Source organism: Nothoprocta perdicaria, unplaced genomic scaffold (assembly GCF_003342845.1).
Source record: "Nothoprocta perdicaria isolate Ctin4 unplaced genomic scaffold, notPer1 scaffold_33, whole genome shotgun sequence".
In the NCBI taxonomy this organism is placed as follows: Eukaryota; Metazoa; Chordata; class Aves; order Tinamiformes; family Tinamidae; genus Nothoprocta; species Nothoprocta perdicaria.
Window position 1 is genome coordinate 3,410,802 of NW_020455566.1, and position 13,680 is coordinate 3,424,481.

General features: G+C 51.5%; 2 protein-coding genes across 2 annotated transcripts; one reads left to right on the forward strand and one right to left on the reverse strand.

The window, feature by feature from the left end:
- The first annotated feature begins 1,090 nt into the window (after positions 1–1,090).
- UBXN11 (UBX domain protein 11) lies at positions 1,091–9,992 on the forward strand. Its single transcript, XM_026043504.1, has 11 exons — positions 1,091–1,175; positions 1,960–2,014; positions 2,603–2,679; positions 3,131–3,236; positions 4,651–4,868; positions 5,161–5,238; positions 6,649–6,769; positions 7,970–8,073; positions 8,244–8,311; positions 8,852–8,998; positions 9,818–9,992. Exons 1-11 carry the CDS (start codon positions 1,092–1,094, stop codon positions 9,990–9,992), a joined length of 1,233 nt encoding a protein of 410 aa, XP_025899289.1. The 5' UTR covers position 1,091.
- Positions 9,993–11,570: 1,578 nt separating this feature from the next.
- On the reverse strand, positions 11,571–13,295 carry SH3BGRL3 (SH3 domain binding glutamate rich protein like 3). Its single transcript, XM_026043400.1, has 3 exons — positions 13,207–13,295; positions 12,884–13,051; positions 11,571–12,473 (listed from the first exon to the last, which is right to left on the reverse strand). Exons 1-3 carry the CDS (start codon positions 13,252–13,254, stop codon positions 12,408–12,410), a joined length of 282 nt encoding a protein of 93 aa, XP_025899185.1. The 5' UTR covers positions 13,255–13,295; the 3' UTR covers positions 11,571–12,407.
- Positions 13,296–13,680: the final 385 nt, after the last annotated feature.

Below are 13,680 nucleotides of genomic sequence, written 5' to 3' on the forward strand. Positions count from 1 at the left end.
TTTTTTTTTTTTTTTTTTTTTTTTTTTTTTTAACCTTCCTATGTATTTTGCACATGTTGGCAACTGTGGTTCTCTTCCTGTCCTCTATTTTTTCTCTCCCACATGTGTTCAAAATGAGATAAGTTACAAACGGTTTCCCCATCATCGCTAAGCCCTGGAACACTTCATCTAGCTTCATCATCTTTTACGGATCCATTTTAAGCCATATCCTTCCTTTTTCTTGATCTCAAAGCAAAAGCTCTCTTTCCCTTCTTGGCAAAATTTGGTTCAGCGAGATCCACAAAAGTTTCTCTCCGACTATTGTTTTGTTAAAACAGCCCAAATTTACCACTGGTCTTCCTCACTGTACAACACAGGATGCTCTAAACCAACATCACTGCCTTTTTTTGGCAGCCCTATTTTGTATTCACTCTTATCGGCTGCTTATATCGTAGTTTTGCTTGAGTCCTGTGTTGTAAAATGAGCTCTCATCCGCTTGTTATTTTGAGAGTTGGGTATTTTGAGGAGGAGTGGACTGGGCCTCTGTTTTCACCAGCCCTCTCTTTTCCTCTGCATAACCCCTACCTGGTATCAGTGAGCTTGCATCCAAAATACTGACCTGTTTTCTTTCTTTCATGCTTTTTGCACCTTTTCTCAGAAGATGACAGCCTCTCTTCTAGGACACAGAATCCAGTGCAAGACAGTCCACCTTCTTGCTCAGCAAGCACAGCACTGAAAAATGCACAGGGTAATCTCAAAGGCGAAGGGAGGCAGAGCCATCATAGTTTCTCAGTGATGGTGGGTGGCCTCAACACCCCAGGGCTGGTTTAGGTAGTATTGCTCTTACATACAGCAGCACCTCCTATAGTTGGTGACAAGGCCATCTCCTCACCAGTCAGGGACCAAGAGATTTACACGCAGTAGCCGGAAAGGACCCCCCTTGCCCTACTTGCTATGGAGGAACATGAATTCTTGTGTAGTTTTTCTCTCAGAAAATAGTGCAACACTTTGAGCATAAGATGCTCCAGAGTGAAAATAAGCCTGCAGAGTTGATTGCCATTTTAGAGAGGTTACATGTTGGACTTGTGCTTTCAGGTGCAGTTCCCACCGACATGGAGCTCATATCCTCCATGATGCAAAAAATTGCTCTGTTGGAACAAAAAGTAAAGAAACAAGCAGAGGAAATCCAACTGAAGGTATAAATCCTGGCTCTTGCAGGGCCTGTTCAGTGCCCTACTTTAATGATTCAAATCATAGTAACAATATACCTACTCAGACCTACTTTGGGCAAAAATAAGTTAATCTGGAGTCTGCTTACTGCAGAAATGACCCATTGCAAAGCCCCAGAGTAGACATCATTTGTCCTTGTGGTGTGGGACATGACAGGCATATTATGCTGGGCTTGTTATGGCTTTAAGAAATGAATCTCAGCACTCATTCCCCTAAACCATTAGCTGCTTGGCTGCAGACTTTCCTTCTTTTTGCTTTCTGAAACAGCAGCTGCTCAGATGACGGGGCTGCAGCACAACACGCCTCTTCACCTGGCTGAAGTTTAGAATAAACAGTGTTTTTTGAAGTTCTGACTACAGAGATGATGGTTCATTTTCTAGATTTGTCACTAACTGCAAGTCAGATTGTGAACCGTGCCTGAACAGGGAGTGCAAGGCCGTGACCACATATATCCTATAGCTCTTGCACATATGGACAAGAAGGGAGTAGATAGGTCAGCATGTGACCCTGCGTATGCAGGTGGGTTGGACTAGATGATCTCTAGATCTAGATCTCTTCCAACCTTAAGGACTCTGTGATCCTATCTCCCTTACCTATTCTTGGAGCAGTGTAATTAAACCCTAGCCTTCCTTTGGGTCCGATCAAGGTATTTCTGAGGAGATAAGAACCTTTGTAACACATCTTAGTGTGGTCAGAGTATGTATACCATCAAGTCACTCTGTTTGTTTGTTTGTCTTTTTGATCTTAAAGGACAGGAAGATTGCTGAACTTAAGGGTAAGATGAAGACGCTTCAGAAAGTGGAAGGTAAAAAAAGCCCTGCCCTTGGCACCCTGTTCCTATCTGAGAGTGCCCCAGAGCTCCAAACCGGGAGACCTTCCTCAGGACTTCTGACCTGCCCTTGCCTTAGATTGGTTACACACACATGCTGCTGTTAACCAAGGCAGATCCTCACTTCATACATGCATATGTTACTCTGCTTTTCTGGGGCAGTGTAATTCAGTATTTCGTGACCCATTTTTTTTATAGGTTACTAAGTTTCCATGAGTATAGAACCAACCATGTAGGGTAAATGACAGCTGTCAGAGAACAAGTAAACAGCATAGAATTCAAACAGTCTGAAAAAACAGGGCTACTCACTTAAACAAAACCCAGATTCTGCTTGGAACCTCAAACAGTTCTCACTGTGCAGGTTCTGGCCTGTCCACATCTTTCTCAAAGCAATGCAGGTTGAATTTGGCAGGGACAACACACACAGCTCCAGGGGCTTACGGGCTCCAATTGATTCACAGTACAGGCAGGCTGCTGGGGCTTCTGCACTGCATAACATAGCTTATCTGTAGCAATTCTTTAAGACAGTGCATAGAAAAATAATAAGAAAATATTCCCTATCAGATGCTCCTGACTTACCCAGAGCGGAGGATCTGGAAATGAGGTGCCTTCAGCTACAGACCCAGGTCTGGGAGATGGAGGTGAGACTCTTGCTTTGCTTACCCCAAGCTATCTGCACCTTTCATGTGAGGTTCTTTCAGTCCCAGCTTGCTTGGTGCTTATTTTGCTTGCTTGGTTTAATTGTCACAAATGTTCACCTCACCCGTCGGAAAAGAAAAAGCAGGTTGGATGGCAACAATAGGGAGAAGGGGAATAGTTTGTGCACACAAATGTCAGGCCTCACAATTTTGGTTTCTAGGGCTGTATTCTTTGCAGCTATATAACTAAAGCTAGTTTCCTTGTGACATTAATCTGCTACTATGTCTCCTCTGTCATTGAGATTGTCCATTTGACAGGGCCAAACAAGCCATAAGTCAGCTTCACTTTCATGTCCCCTTCTGCATGTCACAGTCACAACTACTCTCAGGTTTACAGTTCCAATTTCTGTGGCTGTAGACCTACATTACTTGTATTTTCCTCGTCTGTATGCAGCGGTTTCTAAATGACTATGGTCTGATTTGGGTTGGAGAGAGTCATGAACAACAATTAGAAGCATTCAAGGATGAAGAACTGCCCGCAAGGATGCTCTGGAAACCAGGTAACACTCAGCACTCTTTGTTGGGGCGGCTGTCGTAGCTCTCTCTGGACACTTAGAGAGGGTGCAATATTTCCTAGAGAAGATAAGCAGGTCATCAGAACTTGTGATCTTGTGCTGGCATCTTCACATCAGCCCACCTCGGGTAAGCAGACATGGAACAATATAACAGAAGCTGGGCCAGGCCAAATATTGATATTTATATGTATATATTTTATAAACATAATTTGGGAGAAGAGGAGAAAACCTGGTGGTTTAACCATTTGGAAAAATACCCTCAACGGGAGCTGTTTCCTGAAGACCTGACGTACCCTAAACATAGAAGGCTTGATTTTGCTCTAACAGGAATGACGTAACATGCATGGAGAACAGCATCACATGTTTGTGTATAGAGTAGCCGCGGTAACTTGCCCACATTGTCTGGCTCTGTCAGGGAGCATTGTTTGCCTTTCCTCCCAGCAGCCACATGAATGGTTTAAGTGGGGCCCGATTGTGCTGAATGGGGTCCAAGGCTATTTGGCAACAGCCTTCTAGGAAATGCTGATGGAAAAAAATAATACTTGGGCTCTACAGCCAATGCTGCCTCCCGAGCACTGTGCAGATACTGGCTAGTTATTTCTTCCCTCTCTTAAATGCAGAAGATAAGACGGGGAAAGTAGCAAAAATAACTGTCATGATTTCCATTTCACTCACTCCCTTTAACAAATTTTTTTCTCTTACATAAGCTGTTTTTTTTTCTTTACCAGATCTTTGAAAAGCAGAACAGAAAAATATCAAAGGCCCTGGGCCCCACCTCTGCCTCTATTTCTGCTCTCATTTCCTCTTCTGGTTTAATTTCTCCATGTCCTCATAACATCCCCTGTGCCACTCTCCCTCCACATGCCCCCAAACAATCACAGTCAGCAATACCCCAGTGGGAGAGAGCTGCTCTGGGGAGAAAAATCTGCTGGTGGCTGGGAGCAGGCAGCCAGCTGTGTTTACACTGGCACTTCCTCAGCAAGCCTGGCCCATTTACCCAATCTACACAATAAGTTCCTCCTTCTGTGCATTTTACAGCATCATTTTAAGAGACAACACATTAAATTATGAGCAAACACAAGGATCTAAATGTGGCTGCAGAACAGTTTGCTGTGGCTTTAGCTGGCTAGGGGGGCTAATGTCAGCCTTTAACAAGTGGGCTGTTTCCCCGGCAGGGCCCTTGTGGTTTCGCACACACCCATGAGGACTTGGCAGCACAGCGACACAGCAGTGTTTTTGCACCGTGTTTTGCAAGTTTGCAGAAGCTGAAATGCAAAAAGGCAGCACAGACAGCCCCAAAATATTAGCGTTCAAATGCACCTTGAGTATGTCCACACAGATGTGAAAACTGCCTAGCTGGCACCTCCTTCCCCTCGTAACTGAGCTTCTTTTGCTACAGGTGAAACAAGTGCTTCAAAATTCCAAATTGATTTTGACTTAATTTTGGAAAACGTGAAGGATTTGAATGCACTGGCTGGGGAAGGCCTTTCTGAAATAGAGCACACGCCGCGGGGTGCTCGGTTGAGACAGCCACAATCCCTCCCTCTCACGCTGTATCAAGATGGGATTGTCATGGGCAAGGGACCCTTTCGGCCCTATGAAGAACCGTCCACACAGGTATGGAGAGGTGTGGGGGGAACTCAACATCGTGGTCTTCCTCCCTAAGTCTCAGAGGGGGCTTGGGAGCTCACTCCCAATCATAAAGCACAGCTGCTGAGACCTCCCAGGCTCAGCCTTATGCTCTCATGATGCCTTTGGGGACTGTCACTTGTACTGCTTTTAGAGGTAAAAGTCTGAGTCTTCAATGCAGACTATTCTTAGCTGCTGAAACACAAGTCAGAGCAACCTAGGAGGAATAGATTAGTCATGAGATGACTGCAGAGTCTGAGGTTCTTGTTCTTTGTTTCAGCAATACCTGCAGGATATCATGGATGGCTATTTCCCTTCAGAGCTACAGCCACACTACCCCAACGGCATTCCTTTACAGGTGGGCAGAGCAAAGCTCCACTCATCAGCACTTTGATAGAAATTGCTCTCTTGGCTCCCTAAGAAAAGTGCTCTGATTTCTCCCACTATCACCAATCTGCTGGATCCTCCCCAAAGCAAATTAAGTCTAAGGATCCTGTACACAGCTAAGAAGCAGCTAAGTTCTCTGCGTGTGTGTCTTGGGAAAAGGGTGGCTAGAAGCAACACCTGCTAGAGCCGTTACAGGAAACGTGAGTATTTGTTCATTGGGACTGAACAGTTTTTCTGCCTCGGTGAATCGTGGCTTAGAAGAAGACTTCAGAAAGCATAACATGCTTTGTAGAAGATAAGCAGCATGTGCAGCAAGTGAGCAGCTTTGCAATAAGAAAAAAAAAAAAAGGAGAAAAAAAAATCTCAAGCAACTCCCCTGGGAAAGTTTTAACAACAGATTAGACACAGGTCTCACAGGGAAGTAGAAAAAGTTGATTTTGCCGTAATCCAGTTGCCTTGGGCTTCCTGAAAAGTCTTTGGCTTTTTTATTTTTCTCCCCTCTAAAGCTACCAGGAAAAAAAAAAAAGAGCTCCATGTTTTCAGGCAGAAAGCGGGCAAAGGGAAGGAATCTTGGAGGACTGTAATGTAAGTTCAAACGCATCTGAAACAGCAGGCTCAAGCAGGGGGGACATTTACCTGCTGCCAGAAGGAACACAGGCCTCAAGTGCACAGGCAAATACTGCTTCAGCCAAGCTGAGATGGTAGGTGCAGGGGCTGAAAAGTCAGGGGGGAGAGGCAGGACTGTCACAAGGCTGCGTTTGTGGCTCCCTTTAAGCCCTGCATGGCTGGCCAGGACTACAGCACACTGGAAGAACTCAGTGTCTGTCACAACCGTGATTTGGACAGTCGGGTATAGAGGGAACAGGGACATGAACGGAACTCAAGCAGAGAGGCTGTCCCCATCTGCGCACCTCTCCCATGTGGCTGGGGCCTCAGACTCGCACGCTTCCTTTCTTGGTTTCGGAGCTCTCTGGCAATCCCCAGCACCCAGCTCTCCCGCGCAGCGCCGGCTAAGCCTAACCGCAGCGCGCGGCTGGCGGCAAATTCCTCCTCCCCCCAACCTGCTTGCAACTACGGAGAGGGGACGGCTTTCCTGGGCCTGTTGAGATGGATGAATGACCACCCTGGTCACTGCATGGACCATCAGTGAGCCCTAGACTTCAGGAAACAGCCAGAATTTGTTTAGTTTGAGAGTCTGTAGCGTCTGAAAGCGTATTTGAGGTTTGAGAGATGGAGCAGCTTCACAGGAACTAGCTCCCTGTTTCACTTGGGGTTTACAGTTCTTGGTTGATCTTCCGGTGTTTTAACGTGCTCTGGTGCAGTTAGAACTGGTTTAGGGCAGCAGTCAGACTTGCTTACAACGGACAACCTTAATCAACAGGTCACGGACAAGAGGGATGTGGTATTCCGGGAGAAACGCCTTCCAGGGAGCTTTCCTGGCCCTGGTCAAGTGGTTGGCCATTCAAAATCAAATGAGCTAGAGGAAACCACTGAGATCGCAGGTAAATTCTTAAACACGCCTGGAAAATCACAGGTAACTCCCAAGAAGGAAAATGAAAATCTTACCATGGTGTCCAGGCAGCAAGAAATGAACAAGTAGTTCTCAGGAAGGCGGTATTTCTGTGTCAAAGCCCTCCACCTGAAGCTCTTGGAGCAACACCAAGAGCTGCATCTGCAAGCCAGCCAGCACACAAGGTGGCCTTTTCATCACTAAATCTTCCTAAAGAAGGAATCATGACAAGCCATAAAGAAACATAAGATCAGCAGGTTTCCCAAAATATGCTTGACACCCTCCTGTAGCCCCCCCCAGTTCTGAAAGACCCAGCTCCTTCCAGCTTCACCCCATCAGCAGCATTCAAGGATGCAAGGGAACCAGATGAACATGGGTGAGGGTCACTTGCAAACATCCCTCTGGTTCCTGTACAAATGGCATCCGAAAGGCTGACATCTCTAAGCAGACTCAGCTATTCCCAAGGCAGCAGGGTTCCTCTCCAGCTTTCCTTAGGGAATATGACATATAAGGCCAGGTCAGAGACACCTCATTTTGTTTCCAAGCTCCATCAGTCAGATACTGTCATGCTTAGAAAGCCAAATACATTCAGTCATAGGGATAGAACAGCTTGTGTATGTGTAACCAAATAATATGTACATTTGCATTAAGTATCAGCAACAATGTCATTGCCCTATATATGCAAACACTATACCTATAAAACTAAACAATATATATTCACTTAATCATCTCAAGGACATTCACAAATGAAAGCTGTGCTAAATGATTCTTTTATTTAAGTGGTTAAAAAAAATTGCTCAGTAATACCACACAGAAAGGAACCAACATCTACAAATGCACCTCACGAGATGAGTTTTCCAAGTTTGAAGGAATTGCCATAGTTTCACCAGTTCTCCCCCTCGGAGCAGGGCTAACCAGGTTCCTGGCAGGTGTCCCTGCTGGCTGCGTGCTCTAAAAACCAGGCTGCAGAGTCACTTGCTGCTTATGTTGATAATGAAATATTCAGTGGGCCAGAAAGTGGGACAGCTTCAACAGGGGAGACCAAGAACAAGCAGTCTCCACAGAGCTAGAGAAGTTAGAGCTCTCCCTGTTGGTTATTCTGGTCTCTTATTGTACCAAATAAGTACATTCTGATGGAAAGTTGTTTGGCAGAAAGGTAGCATTTGGACACATATTCCCCCTCTTCTGACAGGTCCCAAGCTCTCACTGGAGCAGTTTCTGAACAAACTGCCCAAGTCCTTGATCCGCGGAGGACAAGTGATCGACGTCCGGGACTCGATCAGAGCAAGGCTGCAGGTACCAGCAGGCCCTTGCGGGGCTGCAGGGTGCGGGTCCCGGCGCGCCGTGCAGCCCCGTCCACCTCCTCCCAGGACTTGCTGGGCTCTCTGTAACCTGGTCCCTCCCTCCCGGGCTTTTTGGCACGGTTTGCCTCACTGCAGAGCTGACACTCACCCGTCTGCTTACAGGGCTCTGATGGGGCGCAGGGAGGAGAAGTGATTCAACTGGAGACCCCTCAACTGGCTGCCCTGAAGAGGTGCAGGTTTGGCCCCTCTGTGCCACATTGGGCTCTTGTTCCCCTCCTGTCACTGCAAGTCCTTTCATGAGGTCAAGCTGAGGGAGTAAATGGACTTGCCTCTTTTTGCTCCTTTTATCTTCCCCCGGGAAGCTAACGAGCAAGCAGAAGGTCACACTAACAGCGCTTTTCCACTCAGAGTCTTCTGGGCAAGATAGGACCCAAATAGCTAATGAAAAAAAAAAAGGCAGATTAATTTTAATCAAAAAAGTAGAGCAAAGTACTTACCAAACAGCTCTGACCTAAAATAAATAAATAAAAGGCCAAAAAAAAGGCAACCTTCTTTGCAAGATACCTTCAAGCACTGAAGGCAAAGCAGCAGCTTGGTCTGTGGGTCAGCCCGCTTGCCTGCAGCGAGACAGGGCTAAGCAGGCCCTGCTTCCCCATTTATTCAGATCTCCCTGGAGTGGGAGATGCCCAATGCCATCCATGAGATAAAGCTCATGATCTGCTGGGGGCAGAGCCCTCGTTCCCCAGCTAACCGTGTGCTCTGACTTCCAGGGTAAAGGCAGCTGAAGAGGCTGAGCCTCCTGCCGCGGGTGTCTGCACTCTGCGGATCAAATCTGAGAGCGGGGAGCAGACGTACATTGTAAAGATGCTCTTCACAGAAACCATAGGGGACTTGCGCCAACACCTCACCCGTGCCAGGTAGGTCTAGGACGGTTCTGGATGGTCATGTAGCTGCTGCTGTAGGCCCTGGAGCTGCATTTCAGACAGATCCATAGCAGTTGAGCAGGGCTCAGGGTTAGTCCCAGATGCCAGGAATCCTCTCCTTCTTTGGCTCCTTCTAACAGCCTAACAGCAGAAGTGCTTTTGAGGAAACCCTTTTGGGATCAGACTCTTCCATCAGATTATTAAGCCCCCCACCTCTGCCAAAACAGACAGACAGAAGCATCAGCGGAGACATATCTCTTGTCTTCTCGGAATTCCCATCTCGCCTGGGTCCAGCACTGGCTTCCAGCTCTCAGGAGCACTCACCTGACTATTGCCACTCTTCCCCAAGGTATTTGCACAGCCAGAGGGCTGAGCTGCAGCCTTCAACTTCGGTGACAGACCAGCTGTGGGGGAAACCATCTTTGGCTCAGTCAACTCTCTCCCAACACATTCAATGATGCCCAAGGGCCTCAGAAATCCTTTTTGGGGCAGTTTTAGGCATCCGAGGGGATACATTTGCACACCTCCTTGCCCCGCTCCTGTTGTGGCCTGCAGCCCTGGCCCTGGTTTGGGGCCCAGGATGAGCTCATCGCTGTTGGGATGTAAGCAGGTCCTTCCCTGCTGCAGCTGCACGGGCTGAAACTGCTGCTCTGGGCCTCATTATTCACAGTTAGGACGAGCAGCCCTTTTTTTTTCTGCGTGGCCTGTGCTTGTAAAACACTCTCTCCCTTTGCTCTTACATAACTGCAGCTGGATTAGCTAGAGCAAAACCTCCGGGGGATCCTGAGGAAAAACTGCGCTGTTCTTTCCTAGGGGTGGAGACTCCGAGTCATACGAGATCATCAGTACCTTTCCCCAGAGAGTGTACGTGGACAACACCCAGAGCCTGCAGGACTGCGGCCTCACCCCCAACGCCTCCCTGCTGCTGCGGGAAAAGGCCCCTTCCAAAAAGGGGGGACGGGGCTGCAAACAGCTCAGCAGCTTCTAGCAAGACGGTTCTCGTTCCAGCTGCTCCTCCTGTGAGGACTGTGCTGCTCGCTGCCAGAGGAAGGAGGTGCCTTGCACTGTTAGCTGAATTATATCCTCCCCCTGAGCTGGGAAGGGAGAGGGCAGAGTTGTCTCTCTAGCTTTCATTTCGTAGGGAGGAGCTCGGAGGCAGTGGTTGGGCCTCTCCCTTGGGCAGAGGTGCCACATGCCAGGCCCGGTCCTGCTGCCCGGTGGGCAGGTGTTTTCCCTGAGATTGGGGAGCTCCAAACCCATCGGGGCATTTCTGCCGCGTGGAGCTACACCAGAGGCTGCGGCACTTACGTCTACTGAAGGTTGGATGCGCTGAATCTCTGCCAGCTTCACCCAGGCACTGCACAGTCACTTAGCTGGGCTCAGGGCTACTGCAGTGCAGTCGTACCTGGGCAGCACAGACCAACAGCCGGCGTCAGGCTGTTCCCTGCACACCGCTGCTCCCCCGAGATCTCTGCTGCACTTACATGGAGAGAGAAGCAGGCTCAGTCAAGCAACTGGCGGTGCAGCTAAACCCCGACGCCTCGAGCCATCGAAACGTTGGGAACGGGGCCGGGCTCGATCTGGTCCTGCTGCTGCGTTTCCTGCCCGCGGAGAGCCCCTGCCCGCGGTCACCGCAGCTGCGGCAGCGCTGGGCCGTGCACCGCTGTGCAGTGCAACAGGACACCGCGTCACCGGAGAAGAGCACAACCCCGCACCTCTTCACCAAACCCCCTACACAACAGCTCCCGTCCTCTCCCGTGGGCCGGGGCCAAGCTCTGCAGCCCCTTCCTCAGCACCTGCTTCCTGGTGCAGCTCCAGCAAGTTCCTGCTCGACTCCTACCCTGCAACGCTCGCCCTCGCGCAAGGCGGCACCTCCTGGCAGGTTCCCTTCCAGCAGAGCCCAGCACAACCCAGCCCTCATTAAGGCCTCCTGAGAAGCACCTATTTAGTTGCAGTTTCCACCTCCACTGCATTTCAAAGGAGTAGTTAGCCCTGGAAGAGGACAGGGTGCCCGGAGCACTTGCTGCAAGAGCTCAGCTTCCCCGAGCCCTTCTCAGCAGGGCCCCTCTCAGCGGCTGGGCCGCGCACAACTCGACCACGGGAAGTGGCACCAGCAGCAGCTGCTTCTGCAGGCGCCTGCGAGCAGTGAGTCAGTCTCAGAGCCAGACGTTTCCTCCTGCGCCGGCTGTGTCACGCATTGGGTGCACGCAGGGCACCCTCCTATCCCCCAGCTGTGAGCTGCTCTAAGCCCGGCCATGTCAGGGTTGAGCTGGGGTTGGTCTTTTCCCTCCCCACAACTGCTGTTCTTACCACACACACATTTGGGGAGTCACTACTGAACTGCAGGGTATTCAGGCAAGTCCTTGTGAGCATCTGATGAGCAACAGCAATTTAAGGCGTTAAGATCGTTCTGCAGAAACGAGCGGAGATCAAACTGCAGGAACGAGTGCAACCGACTCGGCTCCTCCAAGCTGGAACTGACTCGGAATCGTTACATAGGACAATGTTTAACCTGTAGTCAAAATAAAATCAGTTTAAAAGAAACCCACGAACGAGTATCACCGTGAAAGGTACAGTAACGTTTAATAGCATCTCAGAAGACAACACTGGTTATAAACGTGCTTTTTTGGCAGGAAAACAAAATGCACTTGGTCCAGGTTGCAAAAAGCTATCTCAAAAAAAGGAAAGATAAGACAAGACAGCTGGAGCCTCGGCTGGTCTGCATCAGCCCCGAGCCGGTAACGCTCGCAAGGGAGTCGCAGCACCACGGCAGGGCGAGGGCAGCGCGGGCCCCTTGCCACCACAGCAGCCCGGCGGGTGACACAAGCCTCAGGCTCCCAGAGCTCATCCGCTCCATGGTGGGCGGTCAGACGCCACCTTTGTGCAGTATTTCTGCATTGAATTAACGCAAACAAACAAACAAACAAATCAACTTGGTCGCCATAATCTCGGCAGCTCAGATTAAGGAGGAATCGAGGCAGCAGGATTTACGCTTTTAACAGCAACCGGGAGGAGTGGGAAGTAAGAGGCAGCCCCAGGCCCTTCCCTAGGGGAGCAGAGGCTCCCGGTGGAGGAAGGGGCCGCTGGCTGGCCGCCCGCGGCCCGGCCCCAGCGACCCGGCCCGCTGCAGAGGCACTGGAAGCTGCGCGAGCCCCGGGCCGCCTCTGTCCCCAGGCGACGCGCGGCGAGCATCGCTCTTGCTTTGGAGCCCTCCGAGAGGACGCGGGGCTGAGGCTGGAGGCAATTGGAGAGAGCTGCAGTGAGAGTTTTGGTCACGGGTTTCCCTGTGCTGGGAGGCAGGTCGCGGTGCCAGGACGGTGCTGGCACCCGGGAAGGGGAGGTGGTGGGAGACGAGGGCACTCGGGAATGCCGGAGGAGTCCAGGACGGGAGCGGGGCTGTGGCTCACGCCAGCTTCAGGAACTCCTGCAGGGTGTTTTGTTCCACCGCTTCCACAAAGAGCTCGTAGTCCTGCGGAGAAAAAGCCACACGGCTGCTCACAGGGCAAGAAGGGCGCAGCCCGAGCGCTGGCGGGTGCCGGTCCCCTCTGGGGCGCGCGCCCAGCACAAACAGGCTCACGGCGCGGGCGCCAGTCGCTTGCGCAGACGGTGACAGGGCTAAGGGTGGACACCCCCGGGACACGGCCCTCCACGCGCTGGGTCACCCCGGCTCGTGCTGCGACCCTCCCAGCACCATTTCGTGCAAACCACAACACCCCAAGCGCACACTAACCCCCGAGGTGCTTAGCGTGGGCACCGCGCCAGAAACACGTTTGAAAAAGCACCTCCACGCTCCACTTTTAGCGAGGAAAAGGGGAACGCGGATTGTTCCCCCGTGCCGAGGCTGCCGGTGCCTGCCGGCAGGCGCAGCGCGAGCCTTACCCCGCAGTAGTGGTCTCCGTTGACGATCTGGGGCGGGATGGCTTTGGGGTTGCCTGCCTTGGCCCTCATTTCCTCCCGGAGCGCGTTGTCCTGGGAGATGTCCACCAGCTCGTACTTGATGTTCTTCCCATCAAGGATTCTGGTCACTTCGCTCTGTTGGGATTTGATCTGGAAGCCGGGGGAGGGAGTCAGGTTATGGGGACAGGGGCTGGAGGGGCACCCGCCGCCGCGGACACGCGGAGCTACCGGGGGTCCCCCGGTGTCGCCGGGGCTCGGCTCCGCGCGGGGAGCCGGCGGCTGGCCCGGTGCGGGGCCGCGCTCACCTCCCGCGAGCCGGTCACCGACGTGCTGTAGACCTTGAGCGCGCTCATGGCGGGTGGCGGCCGCTCCGTGCGCGCTCCCGCGAGCGCGGCAGCGGCGGAGGGCGGCGGCGCCGCACGTGACTGCGGGGGCCAATGGGGCGGCGGCGCGCGGGCATGCGGCGTGCGGCGGCCCCGCCCCGGGAGCCGGACGCGTCTCTCCCCTCAGCGCGTCACCCGCGGCGCGGCCACACAGACCACAGACAAGCAGCAGGTCGGAGCCTTTGCCGAAGCGTTGTCTCAAGCTGTCACTGAGATCAAAGAGGCTGCGACAGAGAACGAAGCAGAATTTATTTAGCAATCCGAGTATTTAAGAGGAGAGCTCCCGGAGAAGGGGCCCGAACAAAGCGCGAGCGGCTGCTGCCGGGTGGGCGGCAGGGAAAGCGCCGGGTTCCGCACAGCGGCACGAGCCCCTGCCCTTCCAAGGCCGGAATGACC